Source organism: Thermothelomyces heterothallicus (genome assembly GCF_042370625.1).
Source record: "Thermothelomyces heterothallicus CBS 202.75 unplaced genomic scaffold P884_scaffold_11, whole genome shotgun sequence".
In the NCBI taxonomy this organism is placed as follows: domain Eukaryota; kingdom Fungi; phylum Ascomycota; class Sordariomycetes; order Sordariales; family Chaetomiaceae; genus Thermothelomyces; species Thermothelomyces heterothallicus.
The window spans coordinates 346,840-361,254 of record NW_027192572.1 but is presented as its reverse complement, the minus strand read 5'-3'; the positions used below and the strand labels follow the sequence as shown (position 1 = coordinate 361,254).

Here is a 14,415-nt window from a genome sequence, read left to right as displayed (position 1 = left end):
CCCGCTCAGGCAGTGCCCGTGTCCTGGATCTTTAAAAAGAATTTACGATGCTCGGCAGCACCTGCAACCCGCGCTAGCGCCAGCGGCTGGCGGCAGTCTGAGGCCGGCTCAAGCGGTGCCCCGCACTGCGATCCCTCAATCATTGGAAAGCATGGACTTCGTATTGAGCGCAACGACCTAACGTTATCCTTTAGTAGTGTACTTCTACACCTGAGAATTGGTTCTTGCGCTCTCTCCACTCACTCAAAAAAATTTTCGCTGCACCAGGTTTTAGGCAATTCATGCTGCTCTCTCTTGAATCTGTTCAGGCCAACACGTAGTACCATGTGCCCTCTGGTTTGGTGAGAAGGAACACCCCAGTTAGGAATCAGGCACCAAGACTACGTACTAGGTCCAGTACAGAGTCGCCATTGAGCGATCAGAAACCGAACATCTGCGCTCTCTCTTCCTGTAGGCACACTATCTCGTTGCCGACAATACGCAGGAGGTAGAGATACATTTGGGTATAATCTGCCCGTCTCAAGAAATCAACTCATTTCTGGGACCCTGTGTCTCTCCTCCCATGAACAAGAGAAAACAAGGCGTACCACTGCAAGCGTTCGTTAAGCACGGAGGTTGAGTTAGATTGGACCCACAACAGCTTAATTACTTCGTAGTATACAGAACACGGCGGATAAGAGACAACATGTCGAACGGTCCACCGAACTGCCCGGATATTTGCACGCACTGCAGTCATTTAGATCCAGATATCTTCGGGTGCTACCCGAGAGCACAGGGTTTGAATACCTTCAGGATATTGGGGCCGTACGTACAATACTTCTCGAACTTAGGCGCCCTGTCAATTGGTGTTTCGTGCGCCTTATTCCAGGGTCAGCGTAAGAGCTGCCCAAGGCCTACCGGATGAGAAGATCAGAAGTCATGAAAAGAGCGGAGACGGCATTACCGTGTAGTCTACCATCCCCTTGCGGTGAATGCCTAATCCGTATGTCCTTGGTAACATCAAGGAGACACGCACGCCGTTTTGAACTCCCTATGGCTATCCCATTTCCACCGTTCAATAGATGTCTTCATTGATATTTTCTCCGTCAACAGGATCACGGACAGTCCGGTCTTCAGAACGGTTATTGAACATATTGCTTTTTATCAATGGTCACTGACCTGGGACTCGAATAGATATCGCCAACGAAAGCCGACAACATCCCTTTCCAGACTCAAGTTACTGACACCTTGAAGCCTCTGCATCAGAACCTGGTAACGAGCTAAACGAGGAGATTTAACTAGCGCAAGCCAGCTGCTTTAACGCTTGCCCCTCGATCCAGAAGCTGCCACTTTCGCGGCGAGACAATACCGGCCCATTCGATTTGGGGGATGTGAATGTCCAGCAGCGCTCGAGAGGAAAAGACCAAAAAAGGTTTGCGCAATCCGGGATTCGAACCCGGGTCACTCGCTACTCCAAGAGAAGATGGGAAGCGAGAATTCTAACCACTGAACTAACCGCGCTTTATCATTTGTTGCCACTTGAGGTTTGGCTTTCAAATTATGAAGGGCAAGATGGAACATCTAGTTGAATAGACTCCCTCATAAGTATGAATATCCCTCCGCTCCCCATGCTCTAGGCACACCGTAGGGAACTTCCAGTATGGAAAACTGATTCCGGAGTCCTTATTCACCAGCTTTCGAGCCCGCCGGCTCAGATCTAACATACTCATGGGTACTCCAGACCCCATGATCTGATTCAACACCAAATGCTAGCCACTGCGGATACAACTCAACTCCACCAGCATCTCCGCACACAGAAGAGTTAGAGGTATACACACACAAGTAATACGCATGCTATTATAAAAGGTGCCTGAGATGCAGGTAAGACCAAGACAGGGGATAAAGGTACATAAGAGGGGTATGGCTCCTGTCCCAACCAACGCCTTGGAAACGCAATCCGATGAGAACCGAAATCCGTCGGGAAGACGCACTCCGCCACGGAAGCCTCTAATAGGGAGTCAGCCTGCCTTGGATGGAGTTGGATCTCGCGAAGACAGGCAGATCATGAGAATGCCAGTAGCATTTTCGCCAGCGGCACGGCCACCCTACTGCGGCCTGCTGGCCTGTCTGGCCTGGTGTTTGCTGTTAGCAACGAATGCTCAAACGGGGAGATTCGAAGAGAACGAACCTTCATCTGCTCGATCCGAGCCTTTAATTGACTTGTCACCTCGGCCGCTCTCTTCCAGCTCTCCATTCCGGATGTTGCTGATGTATTCATGCTAGTGGGTGTGTCTCGGCCACTAGTCCGGCTACCAGCCCTGCTGCCGGCCCGGTCATTGTAGCCACCGTAGCCTATATCAACGCTCCGCGGTTCCTTCTCCTCCATAGTAACTTCCCGTCTGAACCCCCTTGCCGGACTATCGCGCCCGTTGTTTGCATTTCTGCCTCTGTACCTTAACTCCGGGCTGAGCTTAGTGCACGGGTGAGCCATGCCGTCCCCGTTTTCCTTCTCCTCGTTGAGTGTGCTGGCCATGCTCATACGATTCCGACTCGCGTTGGATGCATCGCGGTAAAAGTCATCATGTGTCGGGCTCATCGCCCTAAATCCCAAGCTGCCGGGAGAGCCGGGGCTACCCGAACCAGCAGCCGCGTTGAGTGCCTCGGCCTTGCTCAACGCACGCTTCAACCGGTCGAGCTCGCGCCGTAGCCGCTCGTTGGTTTGCTCGGCTGCCTCGGCGTCGCTTCGAGCCCGAACCAATTGTGTCTCCTTCGCCTTGATGGAGAGCACATCCCTCGTATGGTCCTCGATAAGGCTCGCATTCTGGTTCTTGAGCTCCTGTATTTCCGACAAAAGCTTAGAACGGTCGTGCCGGGCATCTTCCAGGGCTTTCAGCAACCGCTCGTTTGCATCGCGAAGTTCCTCGAGCTCGGCACGCTCGATAGCTGTGAGCCCTGATGCGGGTGTTGGCGATGGCGGCGCAGCGGGGGCGGCCGGCGCAACGGGCTTCGCGAGGGAACGACCAGCAAGACCACCACGGCCAAGGCCTATGCGCGGTGCGGGCTTGGCAGGCGGCGGCGACATTGGAGGCTCTTCCTCGTCTTCCACGGGAGGAGGGGATTGAGCTGGTGCTGGTCTCTTTGGTGAAGCCGGCGCCGGCGCCGGCGCCGGCCCTGACAACGTCCGCTTCTGAGGAGCTTTGAGACCGCCAAGACCAGCTGGCTTGGGCATGCCAAGTTTACTGCCGGGGCCAGGCCGTGGTGCAGGAGCGGGTGTAGGGTCTGCTGGAGGTGCAGCGGCAGGGGCGGGTGCCGGCTTTTTCACACCAGCTGGCCCTTTCTTGACACCAACCCCTCCCGTCGCCTTCTTCGGTCCACCGGGAGGCGGACGGGCTGCTGGAGGCGGTGGTTTCGGCTTGTCTTTGGCCTTAACTTCGGCAGTCTCGTAGAACTCCTTGACTTTCGTCTTTCGAATGTCGTCGAGGCCTTCCAAGTGAGGGTTCATGGCCCGCTCGCCAATGATCTTCATGATTGTTCCCAAAATTTCCGCCCCCCCGGAACGAAGCCCCTCGCTTGATTCAGCTAAAAGCTTCTTAGCCGATTCGACCATAGCGGCAATCTCCTGCTTGCTGGGTACTTCTTTCGTTGTCCGAAGGCATCTGACGAGGAATTTCATAGTGCCCTCCTTCACCTGAGGGTTCTTGTGGACCAAGAACGTTGTGATATCCTCGAGGCACTCGGTCAGGCTGGTCGTAAGAAACACCGCGTCTAGGGCGGCGCCAAGGGCATCGGCTACGCTCTGCTTCTTCTCCTTCAGCCTTTCCATGATAGGCTGCATTACCATGGAACGGTACTTGGCATAGCCTGCCCTCAGACCCTTTGCCAGCAATTCGATGCATTGGGCTGCCTGCGTGACGACCGCGATGTTTGCGTCCTTCATGCATTTGGCCAAAGCGCGGTTGATCTCGTTGAAATCGCCCTCCTTGATCCTTGGCACGTTGACCAGTGCATACAAGGCGTCGAGCGCCTCTTTCCTTTCCTTCCATTTTGACGAACCCAGGTTGTCGAAGAAGTCTTTCGGCACCTTGCTAAGGACATCTTGCGGTTCGGCAAGGTCAAAAGCATCCACCTCAACTGGTTCCTCAGCTTCCCCACCGTCCTCCTCGTAGTCGCCGCCGGCGTCGCCGGCAGGGGCACGCTCCTTTTCTGCTTGCTGTGACCTTAGCAGGCGCTCTTGCTTCGGCGCGCCCTCAGCCTTGACTTTCTCAAACTGGGCTTCTAGGTCGCTCTGCTGCGTTGGCTTCAAGTCGTTCCAAAACATGGGCTTCATGGCATCGCGCAGCCATCGGTAGAACTCAACAGCAAGGTTGGTAGCTTCGGCTCGCACATTTTTATCTGCGTGGCCGAAAACTTTCGGCAGAATCTTGAGCACCGGTTTCGGATCGGCAATCTTGCAGCCGTAGTTGTGATAGATTTGCGTCAAAGCCGATAGTGCCGCTGCCACGACTTTAGGCTGTTTGCTAGACAGAACGGGGAGAAGCTCCTCTATTACAGGAGCGGGAACGTCAATCTCAATGAAAAGGAGCAGTGCCTCGAGCGCCGAGGCCTTGGTGGCGGCCCTGGTGGACGTGAGGCACTTTTCGGCAATGGGTGTCACCGCATGCTGACGGGCCCTGAGACCGGCATCGCTGGAAGCGAACTTCAGGAAAGCACAGAGCGCAGCTAACCCTTCCTGCTGTGCTGCAACGTTCGAGTCGGCCGCAGCGGATTTCCACAAGCTCGGGTCTTGTGTAAAGGGGCGAAAAGCAGGGTCGTACTCGTCGGGGGTCTTCTCAAACTGTTGTGCGGCCTCTTCGTAGGCCTGTTTCCGAACTTTCCATACCTGTTACCGGGGAGAATAACTGTCAGCGCGTCATGTCTCATGCCACATTTGTCAGAGTCCGTACTTTGTGCACCCAACGATCTGTCAGGGGTAGAGAACTATAGTCTTCCTCTTCGGCCATGCTGGGCCAATGTATGGAGATTGAACAACGGAGACGTGGCCCTGAAAACTTGCGGCAGAACCGTTCTTGTCCGTGGCTGGCGGAATTGGGAGTCTCGGGGCGTAGCTGCTTGCGGCCTATTCTGGCGGTTATCTCGATCAGTATCCGGAAACAACAAGATCCCTTGCCGCCACACATATCGGATTCAGGGCCGGGCAGACATGTGGGAGGGTAGAGGGTATTTTCTCTGTCCCCGAGCGACCGTGTGGAATGCCTGCGAGGCGGCAAGACGGAGAGGGAGGGAGGACATACAATCAAACCGGTCAGGCAAAAGTGCGTGCAGTGATTGGGCTCCTAGCGTGGTACCACGACGTCGAGGAAGGCCCGTGAAAACGTAGCGGTCGTTCCTGCACGGGAAAGTTGCCTGTGTTGAGAGGTGAGAACCTTCCAGAGGCTGTTGGAAGTCGGTTGTCGTGTGCTTCCTGCTTCGATGCCTTCAGATTTCTTGTTTGGCGGTCGGCGCAGGGCGGGAGCGATTGTCGAGGGCGACTCTGGCTTTTGCCGTCGCCGAGGTCTGCGAAACGATTCCCGGAGACTGCGCACGTCAGATTTGCAAAATCGATCGAAAATACTGGGTATTCCAAGCCACGTAAAGTGCTTGGAAAAGAAGTGCGAGTTTGCGAAATCTGATTAATCTGACCCTTAACTTGCAGTGCTCTGCGTTGTTTGTGTGGATCTGGCTCTGTTGTCAGACGCAAGGCGGCGGGGCGCGAAGCCTGATTTGGCACAGTGCCCTGGGCTGCTTGTTGACAATGTGCCGACTTGGGTTGGGTTTGTGCATTGCTCCAGAAACCCCAGCCGGGCACCCGTCAGGAGGATGATGTCACTCCCTCATTGGCCCCTGCGGCCGACATATGCGGATTGCCAGCTGTAACCGGCTCTCATCGCCCTAGTGTAGCTTGACTGCGTCAACCGAACGCATGCAGCGCAGCAACAACAAATCCCACCTTTTATCGAGAGGGTTTCAGTTCCCTCTGCCCCGCCATTCTGCGCAAGGTATTATCTGGCGACAACCGCAATCGTTCTTTCAACTTTTCTAGCAATACACAGCCTCTCACACCTAACCGCTGATCGGAATCCCGCGATTCAGGTTGCCCAAACGCTAGCCCGCCTCTCGGATCTGTCGACAGTCAGCTCCACTTGGGTGACCCGTGGATCTGGGCAATCAATCGGGTTTCACTCAGAACCTTAAACTCGCCCCGAGCAGCTGCGCCTTCGGCAACGAGCTGTCCCACGAAAGCGATCAGTGATCGATTCCTACCGACGGCAATGGACCTTTGCATCGAGCATTTTGGCTCAGGATTACGGTAGTTTTGCTCGACTAGCGTGCGAGGCGATCGACTGCCACAACGTGACCGCCGATTCAACCTTTCCCCGCGATTTTGCCCGTCTCCACCCAACATCCAAGACCGATCAGGAGTTCCCGACTTGCTCTCTGAACGTCTGCAATGGCCCAGCTATTAACGCCTCGACAGGCTGAGGAGCTGTAGGTATTGCGCCCGGCCTTGATCGGGGTTCGCCTTGGACCCGGAAACCGGCGCTGACGGGCGAACAGACACCGAGCCCTCATTGCCTATCTGACCTCCAACAACCTGACAAGTACCGCTGCCGCTCTCAGAGCCGAACTCGGTCTTGGGGAAGATGTCTTCGATGCCGCTACAGCGAAGAAGTATGAAGGCCTCTTGGAGAAGAAGTGGACAAGCGTCGTCCGGTTACAGAAGAAGGTTGGCGAGAGAGCTTCCCGCATTCGATCACGAGCCATCCCTTATGCTCGGCTCTAACCGTGCCGCTCGCAGATAATGGATCTGGAAGCCCGGAATGCTGCCCTGCAATCAGAACTCGACAACTCGACTCCGACATCACGGCAGAATAAAGACCCAGTCAACTGGTTGCCGAAATCCCCTGCGCGGCACACGCTGCAATCACACCGCAGCCCCATCACCTGCGTCGCCTTCCACCCGGTCTTCTCCTCGCTAGCTTCGGGCTCCGAGGACCAGACCATCAAGATATGGGACTGGGAACTCGGAGAGCTAGAACGGACAATCAAAGGCCATACCAAGGCTGTATTGGATGTTGATTTTGGGGGCCCGCGAGGGAACACACTCCTCGCCTCATGCAGTTCGGATCTCACCATCAAACTCTGGGACCCGTCAGACGACTATAAAAATATCCGGACATTGCCCGGTCATGATCACAGCGTCAGTGCCGTTCGGTTCATCCCCTCCGGCGTCGCGGGCGGCGCTGGCAATCTCTTGGTTAGTGCTAGCCGAGATAAGACGCTCAGGATATGGGATGTGAGCACGGGCTATTGCGTCAAGACATTGCGAGGACACGCCGAGTGGGTGCGCGATGTTTGTCCCTCGATCGACGGCAGGTTCATCCTTTCGACAAGCGATGACTACACAAGCCGACTGTGGGATGTATCGATAGCAAACCCGGAACCAAAGACAACGCTCATCGGCCACGAGCATGTGGTGCTCTGCTGCGCAATCGCGCCCGCTGCTTCCTATCCTCACCTAGCGGCTATCGCCGGAGTCAAGAAACCACCCGCCACCAGCGCGGTCGAGTTTATGGCGACTGGGTCAAGGGACAAGACCATCCGGCTCTGGGACGCTCGGGGCACATGCATCAAGATTCTAGTCGGACACGACAACTGGGTGCGGGGCCTCGTCTTCCACCCAGGCGGCAAATATCTCCTCTCGGTCTCTGACGACTACACGCTGAGATGCTGGGACCTTACACAAGAAGGGAGATGTGTCAAGACGATATCGGACGCTCACGGTCACTTTGTGCAGTGCATCCGGTGGGCCCCTTCCGTCGTCAAGGATGTCCCCGTGGTTAACGGTGGGGATGGGCAAGGTGCCGAGACAAATGGCACGCCGAAGAAGTCATCGGGGGCCGTCGAGGCCCAGCAAATCCGCTGCGTTATCGCGACCGGGAGCGTCGACCTCAACGTAAGGATCTTTGCCAATTGAAAGGACCGATGAGCGTTCAGTGCAGCCACACGTGTATGGGCAAGCCTGTCCGTGATCATCTCGGAAGTTATCAGCGCGACCCGGGCGGGAGGGGAGAGAAACCAAAAAGAGGGGTGTCACACGAAGGCCGGACCTCAAAGAAGGGACTCCTGGGGCGGGTCAGTTGCGGAATTGACCGAACGACTACTTTCCTCACCTAGTGTGCAGGCCCACGAGAGCGCCGCCTTTTCCGCAGGTATCGACATTGGTATCTTCGATTTCCGGGTCCGTCACTGTATCCTGCTCCTTGGTTGAGCGATTAGGATCTCCCTTACCTAAGATACCAAAGCTATAGATAGATACCCCTATGTTGAGCGATTTAATCCTTGGCGTCGACCTGGCCTACTCTTCAACGCGACGTCGAACCCCATGTCATTCATGTTAACGAAGAATCTCTGCTTCTATTTGGGTGCCGCGACCTCGAATGCCAGGTCTCAACATCCATAAGCTGACAATGCCGGCTCGCTTTCCTCCCCTGGTCCAGCGGATAACACCTCGAGGCCCTCCCAAATGAAGTGCATCGGAGAGGAAGAACATGCTTCCGTTAGCGGGTATGATGGACGGCCAATGACGGAATTGCCGGATCGCCATGAGGTCCCAAGCAAGGAGTTGTAGCAGCAAAAGGTGTCTGACCGAGCTCACGACGACTGCTAATGCTCGCTTCCAGCACCAGTTAGTACACTTCCTCGGCACAATACCGACCAAGCCGCACGGTCAGCATGTCGAGTCAGGGGAGTCAAACTGCCTTCGTCCCGGGACGTCTAATCTCCCACTTCAGTGGCAGGTAAGCCATAAACCTCTTTGCTTTCCCACCCATGCGACGGCTATCATCGCCCCGGGTCACGGCTTACATTTTGCAGGCGGCGTTCCGAGCAGGTAGATGGATGGTCAGCCCTCTGGGAGAGCGAGCAGAGTGACCTCTGGGACCGAGGCAAACCCTCCCCCGCGCTTGTCGACCTCGTCGAATCTCCCACTGATCTAATCCCGAGACCGGACCGGCTGGCCAAGCATCGGCCAAGAGTTCTGGTGCCGGTAATACGACCCTCACCGTAGTGCACGGCACATCCCCATGCCGAGTAGCGTCAAATTACTGACGGCGCGCTTTTTCCTTCTCAGGGCTGCGGGAAAGGATATGACGTCGTGATGCTCGCCCTTCACGGATACGATGCTTACGGGCTGGATGTTTCGCAAAGGGGGGTGGAGATGGCCCGGGCACACGCGGCCTCCCAGCTCACCGCGCCGTCTGAGGACAACTTCTCGAGCAGCAGCCAAGGGGGACGGTATCCCGCATCCGAGCGAGGCCACGTCCGGTTTGTGGTTGGGGACTTCTTCGCGAGGGACTGGGAGAGCGACTGCTGCTCGGACGGAGAGGTCTTTTCCGGATTTGACCTCATCTATGACTACACGGTGAGTCTGGGAGACCAAAGGTGACACGCTATGGTGAAGAAGAAGGGCTAATTAAATCGAGCCGGAAGTTTCTTTGTGCTCTGCTCCCGGAGATGCGGAAAGACTGGGCTCGGCGGATGAGCGAACTGCTGGCCCCTTCGGGAGTCTTGGTTTGCCTGGAGTTCCCCCTATACAAAGATCTCAGCCTTCCCGGGCCGCCTTGGGCCTTGAGAGAGGGGATCTACTGGAACGTCTTGGCAGTAGGCGGTGATGGTGTGATCCAGGATGAGGCTGCCGCTCGGAATGCAACCCATGAAAATTCGGAACGTGGTGCATTCAAGCGGCTCGCATATATCGAGCCTGAGCGGACGTATGAGGTTGGCAAGGGAACGGATATGTTGAGCATTTGGGGGTTGAAGGAGCGAGCCTGCGGCACGTCAAGCCCCCACTCTGACGCCTGATTTGACGCAAGGGGACAGGGGACAGGCGAGTCCAGCTTGAGGGAACAGGGTATGTATATAATTATATTCGATTGAGAGCAATGATATCTAATCATGCCTCCAGACGTGGACCCTTGTCGTGTTTGGTGGCGGCTCGGGAAGAGCACCAAGGTCCAAGAGGGGGTTGGATGTAACAGTAGGTTGGGGAAGACTAAGACAATAGGTTAAAAGCTCCGATATGTAAGGTTTTACTAAATATGGTGTAGCAGTGAAAGAAACCTCTAGAGCTTGGGGAGGTATGCGTCTTGAAAAATCAACGGGGTACCTCGTAAAACAGGGACAATGATTAAGCTTTGTTTACTAGAAATTGGGAGGCGCGGGGGAGACGTGTTGGTACGTCTCGCATGAGCTTATTGTTAAGCGGCCCGGCCCGGCCAATCTTATCCATTGCTATGTAATTATATAGCGAGTGTCTTCTAGCTGTTGCGTTCAGCCGCGTAATATTTAAGTTATCGAGAGATTCCGCTCCGTGAGGCTCCGTCAGCCTCCCCACACTAAACACCACCTAATCAGACCGAAAAGGGGCATTCTTCTATTTTAGCACCCATTTCTATACTATATAGTCTAAGCTGAGAACTATATAGAGTAAATACTAAATTAGATATAGAGACTTATAACAACGTATAGTACCTATAACTGAAAATCGAAGTGCGACGAAATTAACTATCACCTGGTAAACAAGTCGCAAGAGGGTGATAGGTTTGCTACTATTCTAGAGGTATAAATATACTCTCGATCTGACAAGGGCGAAAAGAATAGTAAGGACATAGGCAAGGTAAAGAATAGAAGGGAAGGCTTATAGAAACTTAGGGCCGTGCTCTACTAATTATACCATATTATGGCCTCGTCGCGAGCCAACGAGAAGCACCGAAACGACGTCCTATAGGATGCGGGGCTCGTCCTGCTCTACTATTCCTCCGTCCACCACGGATGTTCCAGGACCTGCTCCATCGTCATCCTGGCGGCCGGGTCAAGCCTTGTCATTCCGGATATCACGTCGACCGCCGCGGGCCCCAGGCCCTCCCCCCAGCGCTCGAACCTAAGCAAAGGGTTATCCTCCACTGCGAGCTGTCCCATCCTCGACGCGGCCTTCAGAGCCCTGGACCAAACCTCGCTGTCGATTTGGTTCAGGAGCCCCTCGGTCACGGGCCCGAAATAAGCAAAGTGTCTGGTCAGGATCTCCTGCTCTGGGCTAATTCCTCGCTCCACCAGCTCCGCGTAGTTGTGCAGGAGCAGGAAGTCGCCGCCTCCAAGAGCATAGATGCACTGTAAACGAAGGTCAGAGTCGGCGGTTTTCTTGCAGGGGAAGATTGGATTTGGTCGCCTACTACGAGTCCAAATGAAAAGACGTCAGACGCCTTTGTCACGCCCCGTCCGGTCTGGGCTTCAGGGCTCCGCCACATGGCATTACCCACGGCATGAGGGCCGTATAGCGGCTTGGCACCCTCCAGCTTGAGTGCAATGTCAAAATCGCCGAGCGCCGCCTTGGTGACCGTCTTGTTGCCATCTTCGTCACAGGCCCAGTCCACCAGGATGTTGTCAGGTTTCACATCTGCAAGGGCCGGCGGGCCGTCTTGTGGTTAGAATAATGACCAGTGCCCAACTGCAGACTACTCACCGTTGTGGATCCAGTCTTTGGAATGAAGTTCTTGAATCGCCTCCGCAACAACTCGCAGGACTTTGACCCTTTCTGCCGGAGGAAAGTCTGGGTCTTCTTTGATCAAGGCAAGGAGCGTGTTCCTGAAGTATGGATACACCAGGATTCGCTCGTCCTGGTTGGCATCCACGTGCATCCGCAGCCGACTAGAACCTGCAAACTCCAGTGCGAGGCGCTGTGACAGATCATAGAAGGGCTGAGACACGTGCTTGAAGACAAAGGACTCATTTCCGCACCTGAGCGGCATAGTCAGAATCTTGCCACCTGGCTAGGCTTTGGCACATGCGGTTTTGGACGTACCCGGCTTTGAAGATGCGAGGTTTGTTATCCTTGGGATCGCGCTGGAGAACCTCGCCTTGGATGTACTCGCGGCCTGATGCTCCCAAAATTGTGGATGCCATTCTGAGGCTGGTACGAGAACCCAGTCGACTGAGGTATGCTGTGTGGGCAAGGCGATTGAAATACATTGCGCGGAGAACACATAACTTAGCAAAAGGGAAGGAAAGCGGCCACGGCAAAGTGGCGCTGGGGGGAACTGTCGGTTCGAGGATCGCCGAATCCGCGCTTTGACCAGCCATCAAAGCCTGTAGACAAGGCTACGGCCTGGCAAAATATAGATATCTGTTAATAGGTAAGACCAGTAATAAACTACATTATCACTAGTAAACATAGTAAAACACTGGGTTTACATATATATTGGACTGGGGTAGGAACCTCTCGGTGTGACCAGAGGGGCACAGGTTGCAGATTCGTTTTTCCGGTTCCGAACAAGTCGTATATACACTAGACATAAATAGGGGGTGCCTATCTAGGAGGTGCCAGGGAACAACAACGAGGACAAGAGACAGTTTTTACAGAATGGACCAACAGTAACAGCAACAGACTGCTGTTACAGCATTATTTGTGCGATGATGAGGTTCCTCTTTCACTTGTGAGTTTGGTTATCTTTTCCCACGTAGGTGGGCTCTTTTACATCTACCTAGAGGGGCATCGTTGTCGCCGTCCCCGCGTCTATCGCAACCGCTGTCTAGGAGGCTGGACTTGTCTGCTGCAACCACGAGTGCCTGGATATACTGGACACTTTGAGCCGACACTCCTCTCCATCTGACCAGATGGAGGTTTGGTCTTAGGAGTGCGTGACTGCTGCCAGGAGGGGCTGGTACCAGTTTAATATATAGATTATTATTATTATTCTTAATCCTATATTACTATATCAGGGTATATAAGAGCCTCTCTAGTTATAATATAAAGGAAACTATACTTAATAGGCTATATAGGAACCTCTATCCCCTCCTTTAATGCCTAATCTAGAGTACTAATATACTATATAGAAAAGGAGAAGTAGCTAGATAGACCTATAGAGGCCTAGCCTCCTAGTGTAGCCTCTTTATAAGGTAGTACTCTAGGAGCCTCCTTAGGTCTATTAGCTACTATAGAACCCTCCTCATTAAACGATAGTTATAGGCCCTTATACCCTATAGAACAAGGTCTAAGTCTCTCTATAACTAAATTTCCTAGGATTCCTATATTTACCTCCTTGGTAACTTTAGATACTATATAAGTAGGTACTCTATAGTCTAACTCCCTTAGCTATAAGTATAATAGGAGGTAATAATACCTAGAACTTTAGTCCTAAAAAGGAAGTTATAGAGGCTAATAGCTCCTATATAGACCTATACTAATAGGGAGCTCTAGGCCTTTATTAGGCCTTAATGTTATAGTTAAGTATATAGGCAGCCTAGAAGGCTATAGCTAGGATATAAAACATCTTAGGAGCTAATCGCTTAAGGAACCAATCAGGGAATTATCACTACTAAGACTAGGACTTCACTAGTAATAATAAGATATCACTAATGACAATAGAATATTAATAGTAAAAAGGGAAGAATCACTAGTAATAATCCCTAAGGGGAAATAAAACACTAAGTATATATATAAGCTAGCTAGTTACTTCTTTAGAAGACTTAAGGGAGTTCTATAGTAAATAATATAAGTAGTTACTTATTAATAACTATATAAATACTTGCTTAATGTCACAGGCCTAGGCTCTACCTAGGCTAATCGATAACAGGCTACGCCTAGTCTCGGACCGGACCTACATACGTTCGTAGGGCGTTCGTAGGGCACATACTTAGGACCCGGTTAGGCTCTAACCTAACACCTAACCAGGCCCTAACCAGAGCATATACGCACCCCCTATATTAGGAAACAGAACCCCTTTCGGCACCTATACTTACTTTCTCCTCTTTCTTCCCTTAAGGTAGTTAAATAAAACATTATACACTTATCTATAGTTACTATAAGGCTAATATATTATATTTTAACTACCTTCTTTGATAGTAACCCTCCTAAGTAAATGACTAACGATTTAGTTATAGCGGAATCTAGAGTATATACGCCTTTGAGCTTGGCGGAGTTATAGGAACTTGTCCGCTCCCTCTAAGCGGCGGTAGTATAGTAGAACACTATAATCGACTCCCTTTAGGCGTCTTAGACTTAACCTATACTAACCTCTAACTTGGTCAGGATGTCCCCGGAGAGATAGCAGCCTTAAAGGAAGCGCCTCCTAACTAGAGAACCTTTCGATAGTAAGAAGGAACTTTTTATAGCCTAGAAGAGTACGATAGAATATATCCTTATAGTAGATAGAGACTTTATTAGTTTTAACTACGACTAGTAGGTTTTTATCTAGGGAAACTTAATATAATAGGTCTAGACTTAGATTATAGTATACTATAAATCTATAGGCCTAAAGACTAGATACGACCTAGCCTAGTTCCTCTAATACCTTAAGAGCGTCTTTTCTAACCTTTATAAGAAGATAGTTACCCTATTAGAGC

The 14,415-nt window shown here is 52.6% G+C and overlaps 4 protein-coding genes and 1 non-coding gene across 5 annotated transcripts; 2 read left to right on the top strand and 3 right to left on the bottom strand.

Annotated features, from left to right (window-relative positions):
* Positions 1 to 1,414: 1,414 nt before the first annotated feature.
* On the bottom strand, positions 1,415 to 1,500 carry P884DRAFT_t85. Its single transcript has one exon. It is a non-coding gene; the product is annotated as a tRNA-Gly (tRNA).
* A 153-nt stretch (positions 1,501 to 1,653) lies between these two features.
* On the bottom strand, positions 1,654 to 5,095 carry P884DRAFT_243353 (armadillo-type protein). The gene is made up of 3 exons (XM_069440314.1): positions 4,923 to 5,095; positions 2,168 to 4,858; positions 1,654 to 2,111 (listed from the first exon to the last, which is right to left on the bottom strand). The coding sequence occupies exons 1-3, from the start codon at positions 4,977 to 4,979 to the stop codon at positions 2,085 to 2,087; spliced, it is 2,775 nt and encodes a 924-aa protein (XP_069297535.1). The 5' UTR covers positions 4,980 to 5,095; the 3' UTR covers positions 1,654 to 2,084.
* Positions 5,096 to 6,466: 1,371 nt separating this feature from the next.
* P884DRAFT_277604 (WD40-repeat-containing domain protein) lies at positions 6,467 to 7,993 on the top strand (the record flags this gene model as incomplete). The annotated part of the gene is made up of 3 exons (XM_069443097.1): positions 6,467 to 6,504; positions 6,574 to 6,742; positions 6,815 to 7,993. 3 exons carry the CDS (start codon positions 6,467 to 6,469, stop codon positions 7,991 to 7,993), a joined length of 1,386 nt encoding a protein of 461 aa, XP_069297534.1.
* Positions 7,994 to 8,372: 379 nt separating this feature from the next.
* On the top strand, positions 8,373 to 10,238 carry P884DRAFT_20597 (thiopurine S-methyltransferase family protein). Its single transcript, XM_069438690.1, has 5 exons — positions 8,373 to 8,816; positions 8,893 to 9,064; positions 9,149 to 9,439; positions 9,508 to 9,928; positions 9,983 to 10,238. The coding sequence occupies exons 1-4, from the start codon at positions 8,752 to 8,754 to the stop codon at positions 9,877 to 9,879; spliced, it is 900 nt and encodes a 299-aa protein (XP_069297533.1). The 5' UTR covers positions 8,373 to 8,751; the 3' UTR covers positions 9,880 to 9,928; positions 9,983 to 10,238.
* A 589-nt stretch (positions 10,239 to 10,827) lies between these two features.
* On the bottom strand, positions 10,828 to 12,042 carry P884DRAFT_277602 (kinase-like protein; the record flags this gene model as incomplete). The annotated part of the gene is made up of 4 exons (XM_069443096.1): positions 10,828 to 11,184; positions 11,247 to 11,470; positions 11,537 to 11,811; positions 11,876 to 12,042. The coding sequence occupies 4 exons, from the start codon at positions 12,040 to 12,042 to the stop codon at positions 10,828 to 10,830; spliced, it is 1,023 nt and encodes a 340-aa protein (XP_069297532.1).
* Positions 12,043 to 14,415: the final 2,373 nt, after the last annotated feature.